Source organism: Harmonia axyridis, chromosome 5 (genome assembly GCF_914767665.1).
Source record: "Harmonia axyridis chromosome 5, icHarAxyr1.1, whole genome shotgun sequence".
In the NCBI taxonomy this organism is placed as follows: Eukaryota; Metazoa; Arthropoda; class Insecta; order Coleoptera; family Coccinellidae; genus Harmonia; species Harmonia axyridis.
In genome coordinates this window covers 21,931,992-21,952,112 of record NC_059505.1, presented here as the reverse complement: position 1 = coordinate 21,952,112, position 20,121 = coordinate 21,931,992, and the positions used below count along the sequence as shown (strand labels likewise).

General features: G+C 35.8%; 1 protein-coding gene across 2 annotated transcripts in view; it reads right to left on the bottom strand.

Annotated features, from left to right (window-relative positions):
- LOC123681098 (constitutive coactivator of PPAR-gamma-like protein 1) overlaps positions 1–1,142 on the bottom strand; it is an 88,729-nt gene extending 87,587 nt beyond the window's left edge. The window contains exons 1-3 of one of the 2 annotated variants that reach the window (XM_045619304.1): positions 878–1,142; positions 387–661; positions 47–333 (exon numbers count right to left, since the gene is read on the bottom strand). In XM_045619304.1, coding sequence (XP_045475260.1) covers positions 47–333; positions 387–597 — 498 coding nt within the window. In that variant the 5' untranslated portion in view covers positions 598–661; positions 878–1,142. The remainder of the gene's footprint in view (positions 1–46; positions 334–386; positions 662–877) is intronic. The other variant, XM_045619303.1, reaches the window with a different exon arrangement.
- Between the last annotated feature and the right edge of the window lie 18,979 nt (positions 1,143–20,121).

Genomic DNA, 20,121 nt, shown 5'->3' with positions numbered 1-20,121 from the left:
CTAACAAAATATTACATAAATTGAGAATATCTCTGGGGTGACTTACCACAGTAATACCCAAATGTCTTAAAGCCATTCTCAAAGCTGACCTAAGAAAAGTAGGGGGAATCCACCATACTTTAGGTGGTGGAGTGGCTTTAGTATTAACATGTTTCAAAACACTAGCAACTCTTTGGCGTAAAAGAGCTTGCTCCGCAATCCACTCACTCATCCTACAATTTTCAATTGTTCCATTGAAAACCACAGCCAATTCAATGCTTCCAGGTTCGATAGCTTGAGTTAAAAGGGATAAAAACTGTACCATTCTATTCCATTGACCTCCACAGGCCCAATCTGAAGTCAAACATGAAAATATTCGATTCTATCAATTCATATTTTTCATTTACCTGAGAAGTACCCCCCATATAATCTATCTAAGCAATTCTCAGCATCAACAATAAGTTTCAATTTATTTCCAATAGGCCTTATTTTACGATTAGTATTGTGAGGCTGTTGTCTTTGGGTAACATTTCGTGCAATTTTCAATAAATCAACAGACACCGCTCCTCCTTCCAAATTTGGACTTCCTAAATATGTTTGAAGATGTTCAACACCCATTGTGACTTTTCGAATTTATTCTCGATAAAACAGAGAAAATATATGTGTTTTGTTCATTTTTGATCTGAAAAATTAATAAAGTTCAATAAGAAAAAGTAATTTGCAAAATATACTTGGAAAAATCTAATCCAAAGTGGTTACAACGCAATATGGCGGATCAGAACATTTCAAGTTGTTTACAAATACTTGTTCAATGCAAATAACGTTAAAGAAAATGAATGTTTATCACTAAATAGAGGAGATATATTAAATAGGGGATGTGGTTAAACGTTCAATTCACCTCGAAAGATGTTAGCTTGCCGGTCTTCGATTCACAATTGATTGGACCGCTAAGTGACAATTTCACGATACATAGTTAACTGAATTATTGTACGAAAAAAATTTAAGGAAACGTAAAATATACATCAATAACTTCCGCTCGAATTGAACATTAACAAAAATACACTTATTTTTTCCATTATATTAAATTAAACAGTAGACATTACACTAAACGGAAACGATACAAAGTTATACGGGCTATGGCAGAACAGAGCACAGAATCTATGATAATTAATTTATATTGACGTGTGAAGAATATAGAAATAATTTGATTATAATCTTCTTATTATTACTGCGTTCGGTTTCGGTATATGCTACACCGTTCGCAAAATTCCCACCGAAAGCTCCCTAAGGGCCAGTTGTACATTTCAAATTTCAAGACCACAAACAGTTCGATGTTGACTAAGGGCGAGTTCGGAAAGTCAGCGCTGTTGAATGCGCTGAAAGAGATGCGTTTGACAGCGCTGTACCAGCAAAATGCTGGAGAAAGAGCGCCGCATTCTACGCTGAATTTACGTTGAGTTTACGAACGCTTTTTCAACGAAATAATGGTTTCAATGTTTGTCAATTAATATAAGAAAACTATAATTGTCTGCATGCCGTGATGTCATTTTCTTGTGCTATTTCAACAACAGTTCAAATGAATAATAAGGTTAATCTATTTTATTTTCTCACATAGAAATATCTTTATTTACACGCATCTGAAAATAAGAATGCAGCGCCAAGGTGAGCAGACGTAGAACTATAAATGTTGACATTGAAGTGTTTTGTTGTATTAGTTGTGTGTGTATTTGCGTTATTAATTGATTTAACAATAAATATAAAAACTTTTCAGACTTCTATAGTGAACAAGTGTGTTACTGTGTATATAATATTTTCATTTTAGGTAAAGGCGTTTCAGTTCAGTCTAGTGATAGTGAACCTTATGCAAGGATGGAAATCTTCGAAAAATGACGAATAACAATCGTGCGCATATAATATGTGAACGGTTCATTCAACATTATTATATTACAGGACTTGCTCTGCTCGCCGAAGGGGCTCCGCCCCTTGGACCCCGTCACTATGCCGGTAGATACTTCACTGGGTATCCGGCTAGAAAATAAAAGCTGTTTTTCCGAAACCTTGTATCGTTAGCTGATTTCAGACGATTCACTTGGTATACTATGCTGATTCTAGGGTGGAATTCTAAATGATTTTTTTCCTAGAATATACCGTTTCGCCCTTCTTCTTCTTTATGCCCTTGCTCACATGAAAATATTTGATGCAAATAACTTTACATGACGACAAATCAAGGGCGGTCCTATCCTTAAATTTTGAGCGGCTTCGCCATTATGGGCTTCGAGTTTTTCTATGGGACTAAATCCCAGATTACACCGATATCAAGCTTAACCTCTCAAAAATATTTATATTTAGATATTCATATGAATATTTATATAAGGCGTACAACTTTGCTTCCGCCGTTTTGCAATAGATGGCTGTAACGGTAAGTGGTAGTAGAAATAAATATATAGTAGATGTCATACAATAAGTTTAGGTATTTGTGAACATAACGCCATCGACATGTTAGCCGATTTGTGTCTGCATCATAAAGTTATTCACGATAAATCATGTCAGCTTACGAACCAAATTCTCGTCATTTGCGGGAGGTTTTAATTTTCTACTAAAATATGAAGAAATCTGCGTCTGAGGTACATCGAATGCTTTCAAATACCTATAGTGAGACCGATATTGGTGGAAGAACGTACCAACGATATTGTTTATGTCTAGGTTTAGTTATTTTCTGGTACATCTGTAAAATGGCTTGTTCCGTTTGATTAAATAAATACATAAATAGAAGAGTGGTTTCAACGCTTCAAGGATAGTGATTTTGATGTCGAAGACCAGCATCGCGGTGGAAGAGAGAAGGTTTTTGAAGATGCAGAATTGGAGGCAATAATTGATCAAGACTCATGTCGAACGCAACAATAATTGACAGGATCAATAGGCGTGACACTAAAAGCCATTTCAAAACGCCTGAAAGTCATAGGAATGATTCAGAAACAAGGACATTGGGTGCGGTACGAGTTGAAGCCGCGAGGTGTTTGAAAGGCGTTTATTTTCTTGTGAACAGCTGCTTGCAAGGCAAAGACAGAAGGGTTTCTGCATAGGATTGGGACTGGAGACGAAAAATGGGTTCATTACGATAATCCCAAGCGCATAAAATCATGAGGATATCCCGACCATGCTTCCACATCGACGGCCAAACCGAATATTTACGGTTCTAAGGTCATGCTCAGTATTTGGTGGGACCAGCTCGCCATAGTGTATAATGACTGAAAGAATCACAGGCGATCATTATCGAACGCAATTAATGCGTTTGTACCGAGCATTGAAAGACAAACCGCCGCAATACAACGAGAGAGAAGTTGAATTGATTTTACTGCATGACAATGCTCGACCCCATGTGCGAAAGTAGTCAAGATATACTTGGAAACGTTGAAATGGGAATTCCTACCCCACCCGACGTATTCTCCAGGCATTGCTCCCACGGACTGTCACTTGTTTCGATCAATAGCATACGGCCTGGCTGACCAACACTTCCGATCTTATGAAGAAGTAAAAACTTGGATCGATTAGTGGATCGCTTCAAAAGATGACCAGTTTTTTCAATTCGTACGCTGTCCGAAAGATGGGAGAAAGTAGTGACCAGCGATGGACAATACTTTGAATTATAAATGTATAACCAGTTTTTTACAATAAAGCCTCGAATTTCGCAAAAAAAGTTGTACCCTTATGTATTTGTTGTATTATAATTATATAATATCAATATTTACTTATCAGGGTTTTAACCATTCAGGTAGAAATTAAAAAAATAATTAAATAGTAAATCGATTGTTTAATAAGAAAAAAAAAGAAGAAAATTGGCAACTACAACACAAAATCTAATTTGGTCTTTGAAACTTTGAACCCTTTGAAAACCTTGTAATCACAGCGTCCTCGTCAACATCAATGTCCTTATGAATGTTCAGGAGGACAAAATGTTCCATAAAAATGGAAGCAAACTACTAAATATGTCGTTTTCCACTGAATCTTGTCATCTGAATCTTATTATTTCTCACACCAAAATATCTCAGCGATATACAGGGTGAGTCTTTGACTTGTACATATATTTTATCCGAAGATTCCTGAGGTCAAAAGAAACACTTTTTTCCTTTACCGTTTTTTCCGATTCGGCCCGGTTAAAAAGATGCAGGCTGTTGAAAATCGATAAAAAAATGTGATTTTCGGCTATATCTCGTAAATGGTTCTATTGAAAGAAATGATTTTTGGAATATAGCTCTTCCTTGACATGACACATCTTTTCCGAACACAAGATTCCATACACATATTTCAGTTTCTTCATTATGAACATAACATAAGATTTCATGAGACAGGTGGTGTAAGATGTGTACAGTTTCCGTGAGTAATGGCTCGTTGACACGGTGCGAGCTCGAACGCGTGAAACCACGTGCGTGAAGAGCATTCGTGACTCGCATCTCGAAAGAACATTCGTGAAATTGGTTGACACGATTCGAGCTTTCAGTTGCAAGAGTGAATTCGGTACTACAAGGTGTGTGTGTTGTTAGTGAAATTTTGGCTGTAATAATAGCCAATAATGTGAACGTATATTTTTTATTTTATTTTTACAATCATTCACTGTAAAATTCGGGATTTTCATCTCTTCCACGATATTCTCTAGAGCCTGCTGACGTTTGTCGCGATTTTTGTACTCCGGAGAGTTTGTTTGCCACAAACAAGAATGAGTTACATATAAATGAATAAAGTTTGACATTTGTTGTTCACTCCACTTTGCCATAATTTAAAAAAAACACTGTTTAATTTAGCAATCAACAACGTTCTACCACGAATCTCGAACGCCAACTAATAAACCTGCATAATACCCGTTCGAGCACGCACGTGGTGACACTGACCACGCGCGTGGTTGGTATACACGGTTCGAGCTCGAATGCGAATACGATTCGAGGCCTTCACGCACGTGGTTTCTCGCACCGTGTCAACGAGCCATAATTTTGGAAGTTATTTTTCGATAAGTTTTGAAGCTTGAGCGTAAGCATATAAAAAAGTGAGTAGAGGCTTATGAATTGAGGACAAATTTTGAATAAGATTTCTGCAATTATAGAACAGAAATATGATTGTTTATATTTCTTTTGTGTTAATAAGATCGAAATCGGCTTGCTGTTATCACTTGACCGACAGCAGCTGTGACCGGAATCTGTTCTTAGTAAAGGTGTTCCATACACTTCACGGTTTATAAGTGCAGTATAAATTTGTTGATGGTTTCCTTCGTGTTTTTTTCTCTGTACCTTACCTTATTTACCCCTGGCCTTCCTGTCTGTGTTCATTTTTGAAGTCTCCCTGATCGGCCACAGTGGAGTGAAGCGCGTGTCCCTTGTATATGTATTGTTTATTGGAAATAGTCTAAAAGTTAAACTGGTGGAAGGTGACATCAACAGTTTGTTTACACTAGGGAGGAATAAAAATAGTCCTATAAAGGTTGAATTTACATCCTATTTGAAAAAACTCACAGTGCTCAAGAATACTAAGAACCTAAAGGGTTCCTCAATAAGGATCACGCAGGATCTCACTGAACAGCAGAGATCTGAGAATAAAATTTTGAGGAAACATCTTTACTCTGCCAAACAAAGAGGGGTGACCAATTGCTACATTAGGAAAGGAAGATTTCATATGGACGATCGTGTCTTCACTCCAGCCGATCTTGAATGTCTAGAGGAAGAAGGTTTTGAGTGTTTTCCCAGTAGACCGCATAGTGATCCAGGTACACCAATCCACCAAACCAAGTCTACAAAGGAAGGAATAGGACATGCAAAGCCAGGTGAATCTACGGTGAAACTGCCCCCGCCAACCCAACCAGTGAAACTGACAACAACCAACAGCGTTTCTGAAAGAGGGTCTTCCATTACGCCTAAACCAGGTACTGTACAAAATTCTTTAAGGGCTTTGGCAAGAGATCGACCAAATACAAGAAAAAACTCGGCTAAAGCGAGTCTCAGAGATTAGTTTCTGTATTATTTGTGTGCTTGTTATGTGTGCAACATTTTGTTGATGTAGATTAGTAACTCCTACTACAAGAATTCTTCGTGGGATTATCCTGATTTATTTTCACATTACTTGAATTGTTTTCATTTTGTGCTCGTTTTTTTCTGTTAGGTCTACAAGAGTTTTGGGATGGATCAATATATAAGGGATTTCGAACATCTGCAGTACGAATCGACTGAAGTGGACGACGACCAGGGCTTTAGGATCATTGATGGGGTAGCCAAGAAGGCGGGATTTGCTGTTTTTCATGCGAACATTAGAAGCATCAATAAAAACTTCGATGAAATGTCAATTTTACTGAAAAAGTTCGATTACCTTTTTGATGTTATAGTCTTCACGGAAACATGGTGTGTTCCGAATATCAACCTTTTCAAAATGCCAGAATACGAAATAATTTATAACTCAGGAGATTATAATCAGAACGACGGAGTTGTCGTGTATATAAAAAAGAACCTGGTGTTTCAGTGTTTTTTTCTCGATCTTGGTATTATAAGGACAGTTCGCCTCACCATCAAAGGCGCAGACAGAGATATTACAGTTGATGCCCTCTATCGTTCTCCCTCATCCAGTCCGTACGAATTCAATGAACATCTCTATAATTACATGAAGAACTACTGCCTGGACAACAAATATACGTATTTTTTTGTCGGTGATGTTAATATAGATATTAAATCAGATACTGATTTTTGTAATGAATATCTGAATATACTAGGAGAATTTGGCTTCAATTCAATGATTGATAAATATACGAGAGTACAGGGTGAGTCTCAAACTTTGTTGGACCATATCTTTGTCAAGAATCCGGTGAACCCTTCAGGATGCAGGTCATATGTCCTCCACTGCAATGTCACAGATCACTTCCCTATACTTGGAATATGTCCAATGTCAACCATTAGAGAACAACCTCCATCAAAAAAACGAGTTGTATTAGATCGGAAAAAACTTTTTGAGACCATGGAGGTGGAAGACTGGAGTGACTATTTCTGTTTGGATGATGTGAACCGGATGTCTGAATGTTTGCTCAACAATATAAGAAGTGCGGTGGCATCATCTTCCAGACGACATATTAAAAGCCGAAAAGTGAAGAGAAAACCATGGATAACGAAGGGTTTGGTAAAGTCTGTTGATGAAAAACAAAGGATTTATAGGTTGGTACTTAGTAACCCGAACGATGCTCAATTACTACACAAATACAAAACATATAAGAATAAACTCACCAATCTGATTAGAACAGCGAAGAAAGACTACTACTCAGAACAGATAGGAAAAAATAAGGATAATTCAAGAGCTCTTTGGTCCAATATCAGAGATCTGACGGGAAATGAGAAGACCCAACCTGGAATATATAAGATCAATAAAGAAGGTACCAGCATCACAGATACAGATGAAATTGCTCGGATGTTCAATTCATACTTTGTGAATTTGGGTGGAGAGATGGTTAATCAGATCAGGAGACCAGTGACCCGTATTGTGAGGAGAGACAGAAAGAGCAAAACAATGTTCTTGAGGCCGACAGATGGAAAGGAAGTGCTTGAAATAATAAATGGATTAAAAAATCATAAATGCCCTGGCTTCGATGAAATAACTGGAGAACATCTGAAAATTATTGGTGAACACATAAAGGAACCTCTAGCGTGCCTGGTGAATGTTATTTTTGAAAGAGGAAAGTTTCCAGACAACCTCAAGACGGCTATGATAAAACCTCTGTTCAAGAAAGGTGATCGAGAAAGTCTCTCCAACTATAGGCCAATCTCACTGATTAGTACCATTGCAAAAGTTATAGAAAAGGTGATCAGGGTACGACTGGTCGAGTTTCTGGAGAGAAACAATTTGCTTTCCAAAAAACAATTTGGTTTCAGACCGGAGAGATCAACGGATGATGCTATTGTTTGTTTGACGAATGGTATCTATCGAGCACTCGATGGGGGAAAATGTACGATGGGACTCTTCTTAGACTTGGCCAGGGCCTTTGACACTGTCAACCACCGCAAACTATTGGACGTCATGGAGGACCTTGGTATAAGAGGAGTAGCGGGTGATTTGTTCCGGTCGTATCTTGAGGATAGAAAACAATGCGTGGAGGTTAATGGAGTCGTGAGTGAGGGGCAGGAGGTTTTGACCGGTGTGCCCCAGGGGACGGTCCTAGGACCTGTACTATTTCTCATCTATATAAATGGATTCCTGTCTCTTGAGGTGGATGCAGAGATATCGTCCTTCGCAGATGACACTGTGATCCTGTTTACTGGCTCTACCTGGGAGGAAGTTGTGGATAAGGCCGAGAATGGAATGGAAGAGATGAGAAATTGGTTAAGTGAAATGGACTTGATGCTGAATATGGAAAAGACCAAGTGCATGGTATTCTCTAACAGAGTATCTGGCTTACCCAGGATTCAGAATTTGGTATTGAGGAATGGCAGTGTAATTGAGTGCATAAAATCGAAAACTTATCTTGGAGTGGAATTCGACGAACACCTTAGATGGGACCTTCACATCGCCAGGGTGACGAAGAAACTTAGATCCCTATTATTTACATTCAGATGCCTGAAAAGAATCATGGACGATGGTATTCTCAAAATTTTGTATCATGCACTGGTTGAGTCGCACTTACAATATGGAATATCATCCTGGGGTGGAGCGTACAAATGTCACAAAACACAACTCAAAGTTTTACAAAAAACCTTCCTCAAGATTATATATAACAAGGAACGGACTTATCCCACCCAAAAACTCTTCGAGGAAGTAACTATGTTAGAATTGGAAAAACTTTATTATTTTAGAGTTCTTTGCCAGCAGTACAAAAGGAAAACGGAATTGCCGTCTATAAGCCATACTCACGACACTAGGCACAAAAAAAGATCGGAATATGTCACTGAAAGAGCAACAAAAACAGTAGGTCAGAGATCATTTTATTATATGGCTCCAAGAGTCTTCTCGCTGGTTCCGCTTCATATCAGAAATGTGAATAGTCCAATATTATATAAAAAGTGGTTGAAGATCTGGTTGAGAGGTATGTCCGCGGATGAGATTGACAGGATTACCGTGAATTCTGGTTAATGGCACTCTTAGAACATTGAGAGCGATCTGTTTTTAATTTTCACTATTTCATACGATCCCGGTTTGGATTGCTTATTGTTTTTTTTTTTCTTCTTGCATTTTTTGTGTGAATTACCTACAAATATGATTTTTCATAACTGATTGTATATGTATTAATTTCTGGGAAATAAATCTTATTATTATTATATTATTATTATTATTATTATATTTTCCCTCAAACGATCACTTTATCAATAGACTCATCCCAGAAAAACATTTGTAAATATAGGTTTAAAAATTCGTTCGTGAAATATTTGATGATGCCAAACGAAGAAACAGATGAGGTCACACTAAAGCAACTTTTAGAAGAAATCAGAGATACCAAAAAAGAGATTAAAAATTGTTTGTCGGCATCGGAGGCGAGGTTACTTTTGGAAATCCAGGCTTTGAAGAATAAAAATGAAATTCTGGAAAAGGAAAATGCTGATTTGAAGAAAAGGCTAGAAAAGACGGAACGCTGTTGCAACAAAAATAATTTAGTGATTTTTGGCCTGAACAGAAATTCTGAAATTACGAACGAATATATTTGCAACGAAATTACCCGCTTATTAAACGTTGGGATCGAGACATCTGAAATAAGTGACTGCTATACTTTAGGCAACAGGGAGAATAGTCCTATAAAGGTGGAATTCGTTTCATACCAGACGAAAAAACTTATTCTTAAATCCGTTAAACTCCTTAAGGGTACCGCTGTATCGATTGCAAACGATCTAACGCCACAACAACGACAGGAAAACCAAAAACTTAGGTCGTTTCTGCTGAAAGCTAGAGCTAACTCATCAGAAAAATCTTATATAAAAGGTAATAGACTTGTGGTGGGACAGAGAATATATGATTTGGAGGAGCTGGAAAGTTCAGAAGAGGAGGGTAGGACGAATAGCGCCCCAAATACACCTACTTCAGAAAATTTACGTAGTGCTACAGACGTCTGGCCTGGTTCATCAACCACGAATGAGAATTTCCGTAAAGGAAAATTAATAACACCCCACGTAGCAACTCACAAAAAGGAATATATAAATAAGAAGTGAACACCTCCAAAAGGAAACACTGGTGTATAACTTGTTAGAAGTTAAGGGTTACCAAAAGAAAACTAGGAGTTCTAGAACACGTTGATTTTATTATGACCATTTCCAGTATCTCTACATTCATTGACATAACCTGAACAAACAATGGTGAACATAGAACAACAATTCTTATTTATCCATATCAAGTGTCAAGAGGATATGCAACACAAACTACTTCAATATGACCATATTATACATCTCCCCTCACAAGTTCAATTTGTCTGGTTTTTTAATGACACGTCCTGAGCGAGTGGATTGAACTTGATACTTATTTGATTCTGGAACTTGTAAGGGGTTCTGCAATTCTGGTGTTAACCTTTTAGATTCTTCAAACTGTGAAACACTATTTCTTGGAACAGTTGACGATGGGGTGGCATCACTATCAGATACACAAACATCCAATGAACTGTCAGTTAACTTGAATGGGTTCTCTGATGGTTTAATATCACTGCGATTTCTTCTGATAGTGTTGCCTTTACAATCTTTCAATATATATGATCTGGGACTATCATGTATGTCCTCAATTTTTGCAGGTTCCCAAATATTATCTCTGTGATTTAAAACAGTTACATCTGACCCTTCTTTGAGCGGTATTAGATTTTTAGTATTACGGTTATAATATTGCTCATTAATTTGACGTTTGGCTACAATTTTTTCTTTTACATTCACACACAATTTAGGATACAATAATTCGCAAGTAATTGGAACCTTAGTCTTGCAATTTCTGCTGTTCAATAATTGAGATGGTGAATAACCCATTCCTTTTAATGTAGAATTCCTATAATTCAATAACGCACAACACAAATCACCTTTTCCTTCCTCCAATGATTTTTTAAGAAGGTTTTTTGCTATAGCCACAGCTTTTTCAGCCAATCCATTTGACTGTGGATATTCTGGGCTACGTGTGACAAGAGCAAAGTTCCAATTCTTGGCAAACTCTAAAAATTTCTGACTCTTATAGGGTACATTATCACTCACAACAATATCAGGGGTCCCAAATCTTGCGAACACTGGTTTAATTTGAGAAATAACAGCTTCAGCGCTTTTATTTCTTATTGGCAAAATCTCAATCCAGTTTGAGTAAGAGTCAAACAAAACACAATAGCTCTGATCAGCATATGTGAATATGTCGGTACCAACACGTTCCCATGGCCTATCAGGTACTGGGTATGGCAGAAGTTTTTGTTTTGGATTCCTTCTCGCGAATTTTTCACAGGTCTTACATTTTTTTATATAAGTATCAATATCCACTGAAATACCTGGCCAATAAAATACCTTTCTGACTTGCGACTTTGTCTTTTCAATTCCTAAGTGGCCCTCATGCAAAAGTTTTATCATTTCCTGTCTTAGGTTACGAGGAACAATTAATTTGTTTTCTAGGAACAATAAATTTTTACATTCAAATAATTTATCTCTCAATTTGTGAAAATTTTTTATATTTTCTGGAATTTGTTTTTTTTGAAGTGGCCAACCATTCTTAATAAATGTTATTACAGTACTGAGCTGTGGGTCTTTAATTGTTTCAACAGTGAATTGTTTGATTCGATTTGTGGACATAGGCAAGTATTTAATTACAGAATGAACTGCAAAATCTATTTCATTTTCAGACTTTTCGTTTCCCTTCTTGAGAAATGCACGACTAGCTTGAATGTAACAGTCTTACCATTGACTTGTATCTCTGTTGTCCACATCGATTCTTTACTGCTTCTTTTTTCTTGATCAATTTTATCAACTGAACTCACGAAGAACTCGTAATCACTTCCAGTTTCATCACCTGATTCTTCTTCTTGCAATAAACTGTGTACTTTTTTCTTAACTTGATTTTTGTTACGACAAACTTTAGCAAAGTGGTCACGGCCCTGGCATTTTGCACATGTCTTTCCAGTAGCAGGACACTTGTTTTCGAACTTGTGTTTATAACCACACTTATTACAAGATTTATTGGAATTTTTTTTCATGACTGATCTTGATGTACTAGCTTTGATGGCATCTACTCGAGATTCATTATCCAACATTTTCACTTGGTCTTCACTTGTTTCTTTAGCTCTACAATAATTTATTGCTTTTGTCAGAGTTAAAGATGCTTCTCTCATCAGTTTCTCCTTGTCAGCAGTGTCTCTTAGCCCTATAACAATTCTGTCCCTTATCATTTCATCTTGAATGGGATATTCAGTGGTCTTCACTGCCTTTCTTAACTCGGTCAAGAAACTATCAAAAGATTGCTCTTCTTTCTGTACTATCGTGTTGAACTTAGCCCTCTCAAAAATTACATTTTTCTGGGGGGCACAGTGATCTTCGAATTTCTTGACTATTTCGGACAATACTTTATCTTTTCCAGGTTGGAATGTAAAGCTATTGAACAAGTCCAGCCCGTCATCACCAACCAGGGATAAAAAACATGCTACTTGCTTTTCTTCATCTTTTTCGTCCAGTCCAGTGGCCTTTGTGAACAGTTTAAATTTTTGGGAAAATCTCTTCCAATTCTCTGAGATATTTCCATCGAGCACGAGCGGGTCTGGAGGTCTAAAATAGTTCTCCATTTTGTTTCTTCTTTTGTCACTCCAGCGGCACAGAAAACAAGCAATGAGCCGAACAAAAGCTTTTTCGAAATTGCACTATTTCGTTAATTTCATCAGCACATGGGTTCACTAGCGACCTGACACCATGTATAACTTGTTAGAAGTTAAGGGTTACCAAAAGAAAACCAGGAGTTCTAGAACACGTTGATTTTATTATGACCATTTCCAGTATCTCTACATTCATTGATATAACCTGAACAAACAATGGTGAACATAGAACAACAATTCTTATTTATCCATATCAAGTGTCAAGAGGATATGCAACACAAACTACTTCAATATGACCATATTATACAACTGGTGGCATGAGACTCAGACAAAAAGAGCCAATTAAAAAAAAAGAGTGAACAGGCTTGGAGACCTTATATAACAAAAAAAAATAAATAAATAAATGAATAAATAAATTGAAAAAAAAATTAAATAAATAAAAAAAAATAAATTAATTAATTAATCATAGAAAATATGTTTATTTGGGATCTGGTAATAAGTTAATCAGGGTAGTTCAGTTGATGTTTTAACTATAGTCCAACAATTGAGGAAGAAATATGGACGATTTTATAAAAAACTATCAAAATGAAGACTATGATACTATTGTCATAGATGATCTCAAATCCATTGATTTCATGAATAAAAATAAAAAACTCAAGATTATGCAAATGAATATTCGAAGTATGCAAATGAATTTCAACGAGTTTGAATTGTTCTTACAGAGTACGAGAGCTGATTTGGATATTATAGTGTTGATAGAGACATTTCAACTGGAAGACCCAAAATTGTTCAGTTTGAATGGATACCATCAGATCTACAATGGGGGCAAATATAACATAAATGACGGAACTGTAGTATACATTAAAGAAACTATTGATATTCAACACTCTATTGTTCGGATTGGAAAAATCAAGGCACTGGAATTGGATATTCATTATCAAGAAAGGAACCTCAAACTCACAGCAATGTATAAGTCACCACATTATTCCATCGCGGAGGAATTGATGGATTATCTAGAGAGAAATAAAAGAAGTATGAAACATACAATTACAGGTGATATGAACATAAATTTATTATCACATGATTACAATACAGAGGAATACAAGAATATACTTTCCTCTTTTGGGTTCACTTCACTAATTAATAAATTCACACGTCCAGATAGTCAAACATGCCTGGATCATTTTTTTGTAAAGGGTATGGAACCTGAAAACACCATTGTGGATGGAATTATTCTGCAAAACTTGATTACGGATTATTATCCTACATTATTGTATGCTAACCTAAAAATTAATGAAAGACCTGCTAAAAGAGAACATTCAAAAAAATACATTAATTACAATAAGTTGAGAAATGATTTGAGTAATGAAACATGGAAACAAGTGTATAATTCTGATGACAATAATAATATAACTGAAAATTTCATTGAGATTCTAAAACGATATATAGAGGATAGTACCACAACAATAAACAGTAAAAAAAAAGAACGCTTCAGAAAAGAGTGGATGACCACATCGGTACTGAATGAAATAAACAAAAAACAAAACATCTACAAAAAACTAAAGAAGGAACCCCAAAATATTCAGTTAAAAACAGAATATTCTAAATCTAAGGTTCACATACGAACACGAATATATGAAGCCAAGCAGAAATATGTGCAAAAGTGCATACAAAAAAATCAGAGTGAATCAAAAGCTTTATGGGACTGTGTGAACAAAATAACGAATACCACGAAATTAGGAACAAGTATAAAATATATCAAAAATGAAGACAACTCGAAGATAGAGGATTATCAAGATATGTGCGAAATTTTCAATGACTACTTCAGCGGGATTGGTGAAGCCTATGCAAATGCACTGCCCACGACTGATGACTTCGAAGAGGAAGATTTTCAAAAACAGAACTCTTTTTATCTTTTTCCAACAGATGTATATGAAGTAGAAAAGACTATAACCAGTCTGAAATCGGGCAAGTCGGCAGGTTACGATGGAGTACGATCAGAAACACTAAAAAACATAAAAGAAGAAATATCAAAACCGCTTGTATATATAATTAACAATTGTTTTGAAAAGGGCTGTTCTCCAGACATACTAAAATTAGGACTAGTAAAGCCATTATTTAAGGGAGGTGATAGATCTCAAATGGTCAATTACAGACCGATCACTCTCATATCAAACATTGCCAAGATCATAGAGAAGTTGATCCTAGTCCTCATGGATTCATTTATTGCAAAAAATAAATTATTATCAAGGAACCAATTTGGATTTCGCAAGAGTATGTCAACGGAGGATGCTATAAAAAAAGTAACAGATATTATTTACAACAATATTGACCAAAGGATTCCTTCCTTGGCAATCGTGATAGATTTGGCGAAAGCGTTTGACACCGTTGTTCGATCTCATCAAGAGTTACTTATCGGATCGAAATCAAATTGTAACTTTGAACGGTAAGTTCAGTGAAAAAAAACGACTTACCAATGGCATACCACAAGGCACCGTTTTGGGACCTTTATTATTCAACTTATATATAAACGGCTTACTTGAAATGAAGAGTGGACGTGAGATAATAGGTTTCGCAGATGATACTTTAGTCCTCTATAAAGATAAAACGTGGGAAGATCTAAAACAGAAAGCGACAGATGATTTGAGGATCCTGACGAAATGGTTTCAATTGAATAAGCTTACCTTGAACTGCAAGAAAACAAAATACTTAACCGTTTGATCCAACAAGTTGGGACAACCAAAGCTAGGAGATCTGCAAATCAATGATGAACTGCTCATCCCAGCAACACAATCAACTAAATATCTAGGTATTTTTATTGATGAGCAACTTAAATGGGATATGCATGTATCGTATCTAACAAGAAAACTGAGGGATATTCTGTGTAAATTTAGGTACATAAGAAAAAGTATAAACTCTCAAAGGCACATGCATACACTATACAACGCACTGGTTCAGTCGCAACTTACGTATGGTATTATTGGATGGGGAGGTATTTTGGATGTTCACAAGAGAAGCTTGGATATTCTACAAAAATGTATATTGAAAGTGATGTATGGAAAAAGAATAACATTTTCGAGTTCTCAAATATATGAAATTTCCAAGGTACTTGATATAACACAAATTTATGGCCAAAAAATTATTTTAAATGTCTACCAGAACAAAATACCCATCAGATTGAAAGAGCACGAGCATAATACAAGAGAAAAACAAAATAATTATGAAAGAAAAAAAGGGGAAAAAAGAATTGGCCAACGTTGTTGTACCTATATAGCTTCAAGAATTTACCCAATTGTACCACAGAAAATCAGGGAACTGAGAAGTGTGAACAGATTCAAAAAAGAAATAAAAACATGGCTTATAACAGAGGATCGATTCATGTTCCATAGAATGATCAATTCTAGTTGAGATTCAACTACCATTTTGTACCATTGTGTTATTTCAAATAATTGAAAGCAATTAATAGTCAGTTTTGATGAAAAACTCGATCACCGCGTATCTCGAAATATGAAGCATTTGCGAACAAAAATTATTCAATGAACTGCGCTAAGTTTCCATGCAGGATCACCTTATGAAGTTTGTCGCACTCATTCACTAACACCCTGTATCCGTAAAATATCATCCCGATCGGATCTGTTGAAACTGAAATATTGGGTATATCTTTTCCAGTATTATTCTTGAACGTTTTACAGTTTTGGTTATTGATTCACAACTAAATAAAAATTTTTATGTGGATCGAATCAGCAGTTTTGAAATCAACTGAAAATAGCTAGTTGTTTTACTATGCAGCAAAGTAGTAGATTGTGTAATTAATCACTACAGGAAAAATAAAAAGATTGTGGTAATTGTGATAATTTGCAAATACAATTTTGCAATACAAACAATCGAATATAAATTTTGTGTTTAACTCGGCAGCAAAGTAGATTGACAGCCTTGGCTGGATTCCTATAGCCTTGCTACGCTAGGCTGTGAACTATCTGCCGCGGCAGTCTATCTACTTTGCTGCTGAGTTGAACATAAAATTTTTATTCGATTGCTCATATTGATGCATGTAGGATATTTTATTTGCAAATTATCACAATTACCAGAATCTTTTTATTTTTCCTGTAGTGATAAATTACAACGAAATTTGATAGAAATCGCAATTGTTGCAATGGTTGGTTGCTATGGAAATGTATATCTCCATGATAATTATAGTTTGATAACTTATGAAATATCTGACAGTTTTTTGGAAAAATATCGGATATATTCATATTATGGACAGTGATAGTGACTTAGAGGTACTTACTCCACCAGAAATAAGGAAGATGGCAAAAAATATTGATTGTCAGAAAATGTCGAATGTTTTATTCGCATTGAGGATAATCCCTTTGCTGTCTTGGCAGGAAAGTAGTTACTTTTCTGCCTAGACAGGAAAAGTAATATTTTTCTGATTGATATTTATCTTCAAAATCAATATTTGCTGTGAATCGAAGAAAACCTAATTTTAAATGCCCAAGTTTACGGAACTCTAAGTCGTATTACGTCCATTTACAAACTCAAACGTATCTTTCGAGAATTTTAAGTTTTCAGGTCTTTTCTTTGGGAGTTATCGTATTCACGGCCGGCTAGCCGAAGATTATTTTATTCAACCAAGAATTCAGCATCAGTGAGTTGAACCATATCGTTTGAGACCATAGTGTTGACAATAAGTAGTTCCTAAAAAAAATCGTAGACTTATTGTTTTCAGGGTAGCTTCAATCGGTAAAGCGACTGATTAACAAAATCAAAAAAGCTCATGACGTCATGCAGTACTTAAGTTCCTTTAACATCTCACAGAACAAACTTCGATATTGTTTAGATAAATGTCGAAAACATCTTTTCATTCAGACAATAGTACCTGGATCTACTTCGGTCGAAAAGACAAAATCACTTACTGAATCATCAACAACACTGATATTTTATTGTTCTAGGAATTTGCAAGAGTTAAATGTATAGCAAACAAGCCCATAAAACTCATTCAACCATTCAACATTCTTACTCTGTGAAAAGCTGTGTATTACAATCATCGTTTTATTTCTGAAAGCCAACATCTCGTGGTCCATGCAGAAAAAATTGAAGGAACCGTAATGCTCATAACATTACTGTGTACTGGCATTTTTGCCTTTATGGGATATGATCAGGGTCGGGTTGAAAACTTGAAAAGTCCCCTAGTATGCAGTGACGGCTCGTGCCCTCGAGATGTGGGTCGGCCACACTCCGGAAAATTACGAACGTATATATCAAATTTATTAAAATTCATTAGTTCCAAAAAATGAAGTGATGAAATGTCTTTAAACCTTATTTCAATTTGAGTTATAATTAAATCCAGAATTTCACAAAAAAGCCGTTTCATTGAGGAATTATCCGTGAGCTGAATTTCGGAATCTATTTTACGTTTTCGACGTCTAGCACTCGGTGGCATTACTTCTGGGAGTTTTTCTACTTCTGAATATAAGCGAATGAAATACTCATCTTCTGTGCGAAATTTTTTCAGAGTCGATAATAAAGAAGTGATTCTGGCGTTGCAATAAGTTATATCTGATAACTTATGCTGGATTATAGAAAAAACGGGATCTGTGTATGTAAAATCAAATTAAAAGAGTGGAGAATGAACAAAAATTCGAAATCATTCAACATTTTCCTCAGACCGGTAGCTTCACGTATTGTAATATCATCCCATTCATCTAAATTGTCGCTGATATGATCAAAAACTTCAATTAATTCTTCTCTCTTATCGAATATTGTTTTTACAGCGCGAGATTTGAAATTCCAATGAGTTTCCGAGCTAGAGGGTAATCTTTTTTTGCAAATTTCGTCTAGAATATTAGTGCGTTTACTTGATTTAGTGAAAAACGACGAAAATCCTGAAAGATTCGAAAAAAACACGCTACACTCATTGATTTTCTTGGTCGAATCTTGTAACACTAAATTCAATTTATGTGCATAACAGTGCGTGAATAGTGCTTGAGGAGCAATTGTTTTTATTCGCGCTTGTAACCCATTAATTTCCCCCGCCATCACAGCTGCCCCGTCATATGTTTGACCTACTAATTTAGTCGCTAAATTGAAATCTTTAAAATTGTCCAACAAGGTATTGAAAATATCATTCACGGTTCGACCTTTACTAACATCGAAAAAACCCCAAAATCGTTCGGATATTTTACCTTCTCGAACGAAGCGGAAAATTACTGACATCTGACAAAAACATTTAGCATCCGTTGTTTCGTCTATTTTCCATGAAAAGCACGCAGAATTATTTATTTCCTCGCGAATTTTCTCCCTCGAAATTACAGAACTTTTGAAATCAGGATGTTTTCGAAGTTAGGAATATATTAATTATATTTTCATGATCAGAAAATCAATACCTAACTACTATCGAACGGCATAAATAAGTTCTTTTCTGATTGAGACGTAATATCCTATAATTAACCATTCATTTGAATATATTAATTATATTTTCATGATCTGAAAATCAATAGCTACTATCGAACGGCATAAATGAGTTCTTTTCTGATTAAGACATAATGTCTCATAATTTAATAAAAATATAAATAAATACATAAATTAACCATTCATTTAATTATCAAATATTTGAAATAAACTGTGAAAAGTTGCTGCTTGACGCTCTGCAATACGATAACCGGCCAGCCGACCCTGTGTATTGGGAAGCGACCTTACATCGAATTGTTGTGCCGTTCTATTGAGTGGTCGTATTCTGGGCGTATGTCGTAGTATCTTTTCCTTTACGTAGCGCTCTCGGTAGCGCTGGTTCCGCCATCGGCTCTTGGCCGACCTAACGTGATGAGATGCTTTCAGTGACATTCCAGGGATTGCAATTGTATAATTGTAACATTTGTGTTACATTTCAGACCTAACTGTTACGGTGTTACGTACAATTCTGGAATAACCTGTTTGGGGTGATGTTACGAAAAGTAACCATTTACGATTGTGGTTTGTTACAATTTATGAAAGGGAATAACAACGCTGGATGCTTTGGAAATCGAATATTAGGTGGGTCCGAAAGAAAATATTGGCCGGTATAAGCTATATTTTCCTGTTCTGAGTGGAAATATTCATTACCGAGGGAATTTGGATATCGAAATCGATAACTCCGATTGAGTTTGAATGAATTGAATATCTAGAATTATTTTCTATTTCCCGATAACTTTTGGGTCGGCCCGGCCGACCCTGACGAGCCGTCACTGCTAGTATGTCAGATGAATCATAATAAGTTGTAATTTGTTCAATTTTTTGAGAAAGAAAACATTTAAAAATTTCGGGGTTTCACAAAATTTTAAAATAAAAAATTTGATTGTGAATTTCTCTTAGAATATTACTTCATCCGAACAAATTACGAGAGAGAC